Source organism: Condylura cristata, unplaced genomic scaffold (assembly GCF_000260355.1).
Source record: "Condylura cristata isolate star-nosed mole 26May11 unplaced genomic scaffold, ConCri1.0 scaffold00026, whole genome shotgun sequence".
Taxonomy (NCBI): Eukaryota; Metazoa; Chordata; class Mammalia; order Eulipotyphla; family Talpidae; genus Condylura; species Condylura cristata.
The window spans coordinates 3983218-3996108 of NW_004567127.1; the positions used below are offsets into that span (position 1 = coordinate 3983218).

At 44.8% G+C, this 12891-nt stretch overlaps 1 protein-coding gene across 2 annotated transcripts in view; it reads right to left on the bottom strand.

Moving 5' to 3' along the window:
• The window catches only part of CD101 (CD101 molecule), a 30732-nt gene that overhangs the window by 7406 nt on the left and 10435 nt on the right, over positions 1–12891 (bottom strand). For both annotated transcript variants that reach the window (XM_012730064.1, XM_004689483.2), the window contains exons 4-8: positions 8895–9281; positions 5511–5879; positions 4467–4871; positions 3316–3726; positions 144–542 (exon numbers count right to left, since the gene is read on the bottom strand). In XM_012730064.1, the coding sequence (XP_012585518.1) occupies positions 144–542; positions 3316–3726; positions 4467–4871; positions 5511–5879; positions 8895–9281 (1971 nt within the window). The remainder of the gene's footprint in view (positions 1–143; positions 543–3315; positions 3727–4466; positions 4872–5510; positions 5880–8894; positions 9282–12891) is intronic.

The window sequence follows — 12891 nt, forward strand, 5'->3', positions numbered from 1 at the left end:
CTGGCGAGTTACCGAGGAGGGAAACTGGCCGTCGTTGTCTGCCCACTGGCAAGTTGTCTTCAGCCCCAAAAGGGAGCTGAGTGAGAACGCAGCGAGGAGCCGGGGTTCCCCGCCCCAGCCCAGGAAGCTGGCGCCCGCCTTACCTGCAGGCAGCACGGCGAGCGCCATGGGCTGCGACTCGTCGGACGCTAGGCCGACCCACTTGCCGGGGTTTCCGTGGAGCTGCCACTCTGTCACGCGGCACCAGTACCTGCCTGCGTCGGCGAGGGCCACCGGGCGCAGCGTCAGCACGAAGTCTGCGGCCGAGGCGCGGTAGCAGAGCAGGCGGGTGCTCTGCGGCGCCCCCTCGCGGTAGCGCAGCAGGCCGTCGTGCTGCAGGTGAGCCAGCTCCTGGCTTTGGGGCGGCTCCCGGCCCCAGAACCAACTCACGGAGAACTGGGAGGCCGAGCTGTGCGAGCTCTCCAGGCTGCAGCGCAGGACCACCTCGCTGTGCTCTGTGACATTTCCTGTCCAGGGCTCCTTGGACACGCGTATCTCACTTCCTAAAAACCAAAATGGCCGTAAGTTAGACACAAGCTGGGACTTTCAGGTTGGAAATCCCACAGCAGCTGCCGGGTCCCACTATGACTAGTCAAGTGGCAATGCAGCAGAGACAGCTCTCCTCCTGGGGCCGCCGCCCGGGACTCGCAACGAACCTGTCCCTTTGGGGGGGGGCAGCTCTTTCTGCCCACTCATGTCCTGCAAGCGGCCTCGCCTCCTGTGTTTTAGATGCAAACCCTCCCTCGGAAAGTCTAGCTCTTTTTGAGGATATTCTTTAGACATCAGTGCCTTCGTCGATAATACTCTTGTTGGAGGCCTGAGCACCTTCCGTATTTTCCAGAACAGCCTCTGCATGAACTAACTCAGCCACTTCCCTTCTCTAGCCTGCCTCTGGCTACTGGACCCCACACTAAAAACCACCAGCCACGGTAGGCCCTCTGCCCTTGGAGTTCACTTTTCCCTGGTTAGCTTCCCCCATGGGGTGGGGGTGGGGGGGACCTTTCAAAACTTCTGGCTCTCCCCTAGGGGTGGACACCCAACTGCTACTCTTTGTTCTCAGCAAATTACCTTGTTCCTGGTTCACCCAGATACCATCTCAGGAGCAGTCACAGAGAAGGAGGAGACTAGGAGAGACTCAAAATCCTTATGCAAGTGTTAGAATCCCACCCAAAAGGACTATTTAAATGGTTGGAGTAGACCAGGTTTTAATCAACTTGAACTTTTGAAAAATATTCCTTGCTAACAAGCAGGTGAGGACATGAATCAAGGCCAGAGTAGATGCAAAGAAAATACAGTATGTGTTCCATGCTCAGTGCTAACACAAACACATTTATTAATCTCTATTTGAAAGAACAACTTCGTCTGCTTCTGGAATCTTCTGTCACCACCTTTACTCTCCTCCCCTCATGGAGAAGCCTGATAATATCAGTTTGCAGGAGGGCCCATTTCCTCTCCAAAAGATCTGCCAGTCTTTTTTGTCCGTCCTGTGGTTTTGTCATCAAAGTCCATTTTCTTCTTGAAATCCTCTCCTTTTTTGAATTTAGAGCAAATTCCCTGTTATAGTGCTAACCAGTCCTTCTTGTCCCGAGACCTCTTCCTTAACTCATCCCCCAGCCAAGGTGCTGAGTCCCCAAGCCCAAACTATCCACAAATCCAGCCTGTGATGTTTTGTCTGTCATCCTATTTATTATTTTTTAAGATTTATTTATTTATGCATACAAGAACTGGGGTCTAGGCCAGAGGCATGCAGGTGAGAGGATTCCCCAGAGACAGAGTGGGGAGCAGAACAGGCAGATCTACTGAAATCCACTGCTGAGGGGAGCAGCAGGGAAACAGGAGAGGTCTGCTGAGCCATGTGGGTCACTCCCTGGCCAGCAATTGAAGTCTGTCTGCAGTGGCTGCGGCCAGCTTCCTAGTGCTGTGCTTTAACCTGTTGTGCCACCAGAGAGGGCCCCATCCTCACTATTTACTTGAAAAGAATTTGAGTCAGTTGAGAACTTTCTCAAGTTAAGAGATGTTCTGGAATCCAAAGATTTTAGGCATCTCTCGATATGCTAGAAGATTGGACAACACATTTCTTGGCTTGCACAACTGGGAGAAAGTGATGCCAGCCCGGCAGATGGGAAAGGCAGAAGCATGAGGCTTGTGGGGTAGCAGAGATGAGCAACAAGTCCGGACATGCTGAGTCTGAGGGTCTCCAGGTGTCCAAGCAGAAAAGACAACAGGCAGAAATGGTGGGACAGCTTGGAGCTTGGCGTTGTCATCTTGAAGGTGGTAGCTGAAAGCAAGCCAGTGTTTAACAAGTCCTGGAGAGAACAGAGCACACCAAGAAAAGGGTCTACTCCGGAGGAACACCCACCTTTAGCCGGGAGAGGAAGAGGCAGTGAGGAACACAAAGCCAGGCACCAGCTCTGGAGAAGAACGCCTGGCAGGAAGCTGCCTCCAGTCCCCGCTGCCCCCAGCAAACAGCGAGCTCCTTCAGGCAAGAGCTGGGACTTAAACCTTTGTTTTCCTAATTGCCCAACACATCGTGATGATCATTATAATCTTTTTTGATGTTCCACTGAAAATAGGATTTTAAGCGCCAGACTCGATTTAGTTCTTCGTATTGTGCTTTTGGGTCTCAGCCAGTTCCCAGACCTTAGCTGTGACATTCATTTAATTTTAATCAACACTGGTGGTGACCTAACGAATGCTAAGGGAGCTCATCAACCCTGGCCACATTCAGCCGGCGAGCTCGCTCCGACCAAAGCAAATGGAGGGGACTTCGATCGCATTTCTAAAGATCTCCTGAGGAAGAGGAGACTCCCTCAGTAAGCCATTCCAACAGTTAACTACCCTTATTTGCCTTATGTTGAGGCAGTCAAATGTTGGAAAGCAATTTCTCCACACATCCCTATAGAGTTGTACAGTTTCTGTTCACAGTGGGAGAAATATGCTTCGTATTACTCTTTCCCTGCCAAATTACAGCAGAGTCCCGGCGGAGTGACACAGCGTGTTATTGCAGAGGCGCGGGGATGGCGCCCGCGCAGGCCAGGCGGCGGGCTGAGGCGCAAGCCTGTCTGCGGGGCCCGCTCCCCACCGCGCTTACAGAGCCCCGGTGGCCTGGCCTTAAGTGACCCCGCCTCTTGCGGGCAGCCTGCAGGCCGCACAGCCCTTGTTAGGATGGACGCCATTCCGCGACTCAGGTCCCCCTCGTGCGATCACAGCTTCCCTCCGTGGAACAGCTGCCCAAGAACAGGCGCAAACCCCCCAGGAAGACGCGCGCAGGTGTACCTGTGGGCCTGAGCTTCAGTTCTGTGAGGCCTGAGGCTGCTTCTCCAAGCTTATACCAGGTTCCTTGGGTGGACAGAAGCCATTCCTGCACCGTGCAGCGGTACGCACCCTGGTCCCCATCCTCCACGCCCAGAATGTGGAGCTGAAACAAATCTTGGGAAACTTTCTCGGGGTGGAATTTTTGCTTTCTCTGTGGATTGTGAAAGTCAGCTGTGTATTTGACGACACTGGTCTGGTCCATTTCCAGAAGACTCTGCCAGTTTGCATTAGTAGCAGTGGGAGAAAAGTACCAATTAATGGCTAAATGAAGGTTTCCAGTTGACCGGGACAAGATGCCGCATTCTATGACAGTGTTGGAGCTGATGACGACTTCGCGGGCTTGACTGCTGACATTGACTTTGAGTCTGCTCTCTAAATGCAAAGAACAGGAACAGTTACTTCTCTTTCTTTGCTGGATCTTGGAATTTTAAGGTGGAGAGGACATTAGGTCAAGGAGGGCAAGGCCACCTGCACCCCCTGATGTACAATGCCCTCTCCGGCTGAGCCTAGACCCCATTCAGTCTTGGAACAGCTCGCCTCTGACTACGCAACCCGTTTCACCCTTGGGCAGCTCTGCCACCAGAATTCTCTGTGGTATTAAGCCGGATGTTATCTCTCCATGGTGTCCATCCTAACAACTGCAGGCCTGGAGGTGGGGGTGGGATGGGGAGAGAGATGAGGACGGTGCAGTTGGAATCCCTGATCTCCTCCACATGAAGGTGCTTCAGGGCTTAAGCACAGACATCTTTCCTGTAACATTTCATAAATGATAGAAAGTGTGCCATAGTTATGTTGTATGTGTGTCCACTCCCAGAGTGACACTGGACGCTTGTCTCAGGGGCCTCCGCTGTGTGCCTGGGACCCGATGGCTGCTGGGTGGTGGGGACTGTAGGGAGAAACAGAAGAGCCCCAACCCATTGGTGAGGAACTATTGCAATGACCGAGCACGCACCACAGAGCAGCTTACTGTCACGTCAGCCTGAGTGTCACTTACATGTGAGGTTTGTGTAGCATAAACACAGGAATAAGGTAGTTGATGCTTTACTCTGTATCTTACCCAAAACAGGAGGATTTAAAAAAAAAAAAAAGGCAGGGGTCCACGTCCAGCTTACCTGGCAATGTGACATCTATCCTCAAGGGGTGAGAAGAGGCAGAGGCCCTCCCCGGGCCCTCTGTGTGTCGGGAATTTTTGTCGTAAACTTCAACCTTGCACTGATACATTCCTGCCTCTTCCTCGGTGGCATCATGGATGAGGAGTTGAGAGCGAAATGGAGACTGTGAAACCTTCGTCTTCCTTTGGAACTGGGGCAGGGAATCGTCCCATTCAATAGTGCCATTATGGGTGATTCGAATAAACTGGCGATAATCTCGAGACTCCGTTGGCTGGAACTGCCAGGTCACCGTGACTGGGAGGGTGAGGTCAGAGTAGTCAGCCTTCACCAAGCAGGACAGGTCGAAGGTGTTGGCTAACTGCACTTGTGGTTGCCGGCTAACTAGGATAATTTGCAAACTTGGCCCTGCAGGCGGAAATGGGAAACACAACTTTTGTTACATTTGCCAAATCAGACAGTACTTGAACGTCCCGGGTCTCCGCCTCTTCACACTGAGCCATGCCACCATCTGTTGAGGGTATCCTATATTTGGGGCGGGCGGGGAGGGAGGTTGATTCACAGCACTTTACTGAATTCTGACCTCCGTTCTCCAAAGTTGACCTTCAGCTAAGACCGCTCTTGGCAGCCACCATCAGTGATGTTTCTCCAGTCAGCTGCTCAGACAGCTGGGTGAGTGGGCGGGGCGCTCCCCAGCCCCAGCGCGGCCTCCTCTGTACCCCACACTTGAGCTCAGGAAGGCTGCTTTGCCCACACTAGATGAGCCTTGCAGTTCTGGGCTGCAGCTGTCAAAGCCCAAGCACAAGGCCCAGCTACACCCAACCTCTCTCTTCTGTAAGTCGAGTCTGACTCACAGGGCTTTGATTTTAACCTTGAACAACTTACCTCTCTAAAGCTTTGTAGAGAAGAGTAAACATTACAGATTAACTGACAGACTTGAAAGCCAGAGCTACATGCGCTGTGTCCTGGGGTACTCAGGAGGCCACACGATGGGATCCCACTCAAGCCACGGAAGGTGCAAGTCCAGACAAGGGCTCTGACACTTACCCAGAGAGTTGACAGTGACCAACGTGGTCCCAGACCAGTGCAGATCATGGGTCCGGCTCCGGGTCCTCTCAGACACTCTGCACTCGTACAGGCCACCATCTGTGACAGCGGTGGAGGTGATGTCCAGCTGGAAGATGGCCCAGTTCCTCTTCTCCAGCCTTACGTTGCTACGGTTGTTGGATCCCAGTTCCACAGTGCCATCCTGTGCCATACAGGCCACCAAATCTGGCTGTGCCTGGAGCTTCGGGGTGTGGAACCAGCTCACAGACAGGGCACTCTCGGGCCCATCCACCTGGCAGAGAAGGGCGAGCGGCTCTCCTTCCCACACGGCCTGCTGCTTGCTGTTGGTAGACACCATCACAGTCCTAGCTGTGGGTCACAGTTGCAGAAGAGTGTTTCAAGTAAATAAAACCATTTTTTAAAAAATTTTTATAAGTTTATTTTTACATCATTTTGTACATTTTTTTTTCTTTCCACCTCAATTGTAATCCCCACGGGTTTCCCATCACCAAGTAATAAAACCATTTTTAAACACCGTGAAAGCTCATAATTAGGACTTGACTAGCATTGGACAAATCAGATCTGGATGTCTACTCCAGCACCATTCCCAGAAAAAATAATTTGCTGAACATTTAAATAGTGGAACTAAGATAGCAGAAAGAATAGCAGGAGAACCTAGTTACACTTAATTTGTCATTTATCCTTATTTTTAGCAATTTGTTAAACGGGTCCTTTCTTAAGAACATCTAGTTGGGAAAACATCTGGTAATATTTTGCTAGATTAATTAGGTGTCTGAGCCTGGAAGCAAGGAAGCTATATTTATTTAAATTTTTAGTTTTCTGCAATTCAGACTGTTACAGTTCAAAATGACCTTCTTCTCTCTACTTATCTTTGCCTAATTAGTATGCATTTTGAACCAAGGAGCATTGTTAATTAGATCTCTTTGTGGTACAACAGTACTATTAAAAATAATTACTCAGCAGGAAATACATTGGCATCTATACACATATGTATATATATATAAATGAATGTGTAGCTAGGGATATATATTTATCTTTTTCAAATCATCTATCTATCTGTTGTTGGTTGAAGGAAGATCCTTTTTATGACTGAATTACAATGTAAAACAATAAATGTAAATCTGGCCCCCAGACAGGAAATTCAGGAAGTGTAGCAATGCACATATTCATTCAACAAGGGTCTCTGTGTGAGGACTTGTCCTGGGTGGTGCTTTGGAGGAAATGCAAAGACATCTCAGGAGCAAGTGGATTCTGACCAACCCAGTATCGGGCTTAAAGTCAAGGCCCCTGGAAGAATTAGCTGGGGACACAGATGACCTCTCTGAGGTTCAATTTTCTTTCTTGTGAATATGAGGATAATGACAGCATCCACATAAAAGCCTCGTTGAAAGAATAAAATATGAGAGGTTTAACCTGGCTAGTAAGGGTAAGATCCAGCAAAGGGGAGCTACTGACAGGCTCCCCTTTGCTGCTTAGTGAAAGCAGAGGGAGGCCCAAGCCAAAAGAGAAAAACAAAACAGAACAAGAAATCTAAACGGAATCTGAATGAGTTTGCAAATTGCTCTTCCCTGCTGAGGAAGGAACTTGGTCTTCTGTTCTACGTGTACAGTATGTAACTTGCAAAGATAGAATGAACGTTAATGTCCACAAATAGGTAAAAAGATATATGTGTGTGTGTGTATAAATATATATATATATATATATATTCATTTATTTACACACACACACACATATCTTATATACAGGAATGCTTCCAAATTTTGGCATTAGAGGCATGAATATACCTATTTTCTTTAAGTTCAAAATAAACTCATAACTGAACTTCCAAAATCAGAGGGGAAATTATTACTCATAATCTCACTACTCCAATATAACCATTATGATTAGTTTCCATTAACATCAGTTTTTTTCCCCTGAGTTCACTGTGGTGATTATTGCCTCTTGGTAAGACATAATTAACTTGCTGAGTGTGTACAAGTTACACCTTCACAGTGGCAGTGAGTACCTCTTCTGTTTAAAACAGCCGCAGAATGGTAGAACTCTACTCAGACTTCACGCAATGGTTTCAAAACCAAAGGCCCAAGAAGTTCCTTAAACTAACCAATAGCATTTTACGTTTCTACACCTTAGGCTGTGAGCTATTGTTACTCCATATGAAGAACTAGTTGTAATTTTGGAAGACCTCCTACTGATCAGCTTATGAACTGCATGCCAGAAAGCACACTTTTCGATCTTTTGGGTAGAGATGCCTACATGTTGGCTTCAACAAGGATGCAAATATTACAGGGAGATTGAGATGCGGGGAGCAGAGATTTAGCTCTGTGTAAATATGTAAACCGCCTACATAGTTTTCCTTGAATCCTAGAAAGTTAGAGCAAATGTTTAGTGTGAAAACTAACACAACACACTTCCTGGTGCTTGCATGTGGGCCAAAGCTGGAGCATCTTCATTCTTGGCAAATGGGGCGACGGAGAAGAACACAGAAGTGAAATGTATCAGCCTTTGGGGAGGCCTCCAGTGAATAAGAGCAATGGAATAGCGTTAGCTTTTGTTTATTTTGTTTTTCCTTTTGGGAAATTAATCTTTCTGTGCTTCGAATTTAATGCCTAGCCCAGAGAATCCTAACATTCATTGTCGGTTTGTTTTCTCGCCACACAATAGCACGGATTATTCAAACATGCATAAGGCCACAGGCTTTCATAAACTGAGCAAGAGCTGAAAGGCCTTCCTGCTTTGATGCTTACAGTTCCTCTGGCTGGCTTGTGCAGACACCTCACCACATCACAACAGGCTGCAGGAACTGGGGTGCCCACTGTCATTTAACCTGTCATTTCTTGCTCTGACTCAGACTTTGAAGAACTAAGAATGAGCGTCACTCCTATAGCAGGTTAAGATGATAGGGAACCGAGAGAAAGCTACTGAAACATGTTGGGGATGTCGGGGTGTGCATGTGGGTGCTTGTCCCCCCCACCTCCTCTCATTTCAGCCTACACTCCAGTTCTTCTGTGCCAAAAAAAAAAAAAACACCTTAAAATAATAAAAATTAGAACCAAAGCAATAGAATCTCAGATGTAAGGCAGTAAGAAATTTGTTAAGATCAGTCTAATTTTAGATCATTATCTTGCAGTCAAGGAAGCTGAGATTTAGAGGAATAAAGTGCTATGTGCATTGTCACAACGCGTTTCATGGCTCAGGAAAGTGGCTTGGGTCTTCAGTTTGTTTTGGGTTTGCTTCTCTCCCCCTCCAGGGCTCTGACTGACACCCAACTCTCTGGTGGACCCCCCACTGTCCCAGAGGCACGTGTACTAATAAAGAAGGGCATCCTGAAGCCACCCAATTGCTTCTGGTCTGCACTTCACATACCTGTTGGTTTCTTCAGGTGCACTTGATGTTCTGGTGACTGCTTTTGCTTCAGTACTTGCCAGGAGCCTGTCTGAACTCTCTCCATCTCTGACACTTCACATCTGTAGGTACCTTCATCCTCCGGCCCAACAGAGAAGATGTTGAGTGAGAAATTCTTGGGGCTTAACTTTGATACCTGGAATAGTCCTTGACTCGCTCTCTTGCTGTAGTCTTTCTTCAAGCCCAGAACTCCACCAGCATCAATGCGGGCAATTTCATCGTTATTGAAGAACCAAATGCCCTGAAGCTGTGGGTTCCAGCCACTGCCCACTACCAGACAAACCAGTTCTAAGGATTTGCCTTCAGTAAAGGTGCTCTCAGCCTTAATGTGCACTTGAAAATCTCTCACTAGGAAACAAAAGCAAGGCAGGTATTTAGAGAGTCACTGCATCTGTCCTTTCAATATTGGAGACAAATGATACCTCTGGCAAGGACAGCACAGTTCATGTGGAAATTCAGTTATGAGGAAGTGGGTAAGCCAGGGAAGTGCCCAGAATCAAAAACACCCTTGATTGTTACTTATATCATCCAGAGAAAACTGCATATCAATATGTAGTGCAATCCTACTACACAAGGTATGTGCATAGAGACACTAAGTATATAGTGTGTCACTTTTTAAAATAAAAATATTTTATACTCTTCAATTATGGTAAATGGTGATTCTTGCTCGCTCTCTCCCTCTCTCTCTCTTTTTTTAATTGAGTCTATCTTAGGAATGTTTCAAAAATTTCCTTAATTAAAAAGTGGTATATGACAAGTTCATCGCTAAAATCATACTTAAAAAAAAGCTGGAAGCTTTTCCTCTAAGATAAGGAACAAGACAAGGATCCCATTTTCATCACTTTTAGTCAACAAAGAATTGGAAGTGCTAGCCAGAGAGATCAATTATTTAGAAAACAGAAATAAAGCCACAAAAAGCAGAAAAGAAACATAATTGTCTGCTTGTAGATAATAGTATCTTATGTAGAAATCCCAATAATCCACTGAGATACTGTTAGAATAAATGGTTTCAGTAAAGTTGCAGGATATAGAATCAAAATATTTTTAAAAAATCAGTTGTTTCTATGTATCAACAATAAGCTATCAGAAAAAGAAATTAAGAATACAATTCTATTAACAAAACATCAATAAACAATGAAATAGTTAGCAATAAATTTTACAAGATGGGGAAAGAGTTTTACAGTGAAAACTAAAAACAAAGATGAAGGAAATTTAAAGATGACATAAACTGGAAAGTTATCCCATGTTCGAATAATTAATATTGTTAAAATATCCAGACTACCCAAAGTAAAATCTATTCAATACAATTCCTATCAAAATTGCAAAAACCTTTGTTTTTTTTACAAAAATAAAAAATTCTAAAATTCAAAGAAACCCCAAAGTCTCAAAAGAGCCAAAGCAATTCTGAGCAAGATTAGGGCTGGAGATCAAACTTCCTGGTTTCAAAATCTATTACAAAGTTACAGTAATCAAAAAAAATGTGGCATTGACCTATAAACAGACATACAGATCAATGAAACACAATAGAGTCTGGAGAGAAATTCATGTACCTACTAATCTTTGACAAACATGTCAAGAACACACAGTGGGGAAAAGGTAGTCTCAATAAATGGTATTGGGAAAACTGTGAAGCAACATGCAGAAAAATGAAGTTGAACACTTATATCAAGCCTTATTTAAAAAATATTCAAAATGGATTAAAGATTAAAACAAAGAACCCAAAATCGTAAGACTACTAGGGGAAAAAAAATAGAAAAATGTGTATTCCTCACATTGGTTTGGTTAATATTTTGAACATGATCCCAAAAGCACAAGCAACAAAAGCAGAAATAGACAAGTAGAGTTGCCACAGACTAAAAGTGTTCGCATTGCAAAAGAAATAATCTTGAGTAAAGAGAAAAATCTATGAAATCAGAGAAAATCACACATCTCATAGAGGGTTAATATTTAAATATATAATGAACTCCTGTAGCTTACTAACAAAAAATACTTGATTTTAAAATGGGCAAAAAACATGAACAGACTTTTCTCAAAAGAAAACATACAAATAACCAAGAAGTTTATGAAAAGGTGTTCAACATTACAAAATCATCAGGGGAATGCAAATTAAAACCACAGTGAAATATGACCTCATCTGTTAGAGTGATTATTATCAAATAGACAAAACATAACAAATGTTGGCAAGGATGGAGAGAAAGGGGAGCTGTTGTGCACTGTCTTGGGAATGTAAAGTGGCAAAAGCATTTGGAATATAGTAGGCAGATTCCTTAAAAAAATCAGAAAAAGAACTACCACCATATGATCCAGCAATTCTATTGTGTCTATTCCCCTTGGAAATACATCAGAATATGTCTGTACTCCTGACTCCACTGTAGCATTATTTATAATTATTAGGATATGAAAAAAACCTAAGTGTCCTGTGATTGAAGAACAAATAAAAAAAAATCACACACTCACACTGGGGAGTATTATTCAGCAGTGAAAAGGAAGGAAATCCTGCCGTTTTAAATAATATGAATGAACTTGCAATGCATTATGGTATGGTGGTTACCAGGATCTGGGGGAAATGGGATACTGATCAAAGGGTACTACATTTCAATTATGGGAGTAAGTTCTAGAAATCACATTAAAGCACAATTACAGCATTGTTAACACTACTTGAAATTTGCTGAGGTAGATTGTAAGTATTCGCACCCCTCTCACACACACAGAGTAACCAAGTGATGGATATGCTAATTAGCTTGATGCAGCAATCATATAATGTGCAGATATATCAAAATATGCTGTACACCTTAGATACACACAATTTTTTGTCAAAAAAAAAAGTGTGCTTCACATGCCAAAAAAAAAAAAGTTTTTAAAGAGAAAATCATGAAGCACAGGTTAAAAAAGCACTGGTCATGTGCTCCCACCGGATTCACTGAGTGAAATTTAGTCACAATGCCAGCAGGACAATTACAGTGGAACAGAATGATGCTCTCATTTATGATTGTTGGCTATATATGACTTTAATGATCCTTTCCTATTGGACCAAAGCCTTTGTGCAAAGGCAAGAATCACAGCTGAGGCTTTCTGTTTGCTTTGATGAAAATTCCAGAGGCTCCTGAAGAGTGACACCATTCCAAATCGGAAAAGGCTTAGGTGAAAGGAAATGTCACAGCAAAAAGGCTTCACAACAGAAACTGGGGCTGCTCTGAGGCCTAGTGCCTATGCTGGGCAGCCATGGAGAGAGGCACCTGTCTTCACAGACCGCCCTCTCCCGCCAGCTGGGCCAGTCTAGCAATTCTAAGGGCCACTGGTTGTATTAAAAATGGGGAGTCAGGTCATCCCTGGTGGTGAAGCAGGTTAAAGCACAGCACTAAGAAGCTAAAGCCACTTCTACATGAGTTTGAATCCCTGCCCTGGAGGTGACCACACGGCATGGCAGACCTCTCCTGATCCTCCTGCTGCTCCCCTCAGCAATGTACTTCATCAGTCAGCCTATTCTCCCCTCCACTCTGTCTTTGGTGAATCCTCTCACCACCCCTGTATTTCTGGCCTGTACCCCAGTTCTGTATGCATAAATAAATAAATCTTTAAAAAAAATGGGGAGTCAACTTCTTGCTTCATAGGGTTAGGACTGAATTAGGTAATGTGGGTAAGGTGTTTACACAGAGCTTGGCGAGAATGGTCTCGAAACTATGTGCACACATAGCTTGTGCAATCCAGCAACCATTCAGCAGATTGTGTCCTGTAAAAGCCTCCTGTAGAAGAGTCAACGGAATGGCCTGCTTAATTATATTCCAAATCACAAAACTAAAATTTCTCAAGCTTCCTAAGCCATTTTTGGAGCCAATGAATTATCAGGGGGAAAAAAAAGATATCCCATTTAATGTTATCTCACTAAAACAGAAAAGTTAGGAAAAAAGGAGTTTAAAAATTTAAAATATATGGGGCCCTCCCTGGTGGCACAGTGGGT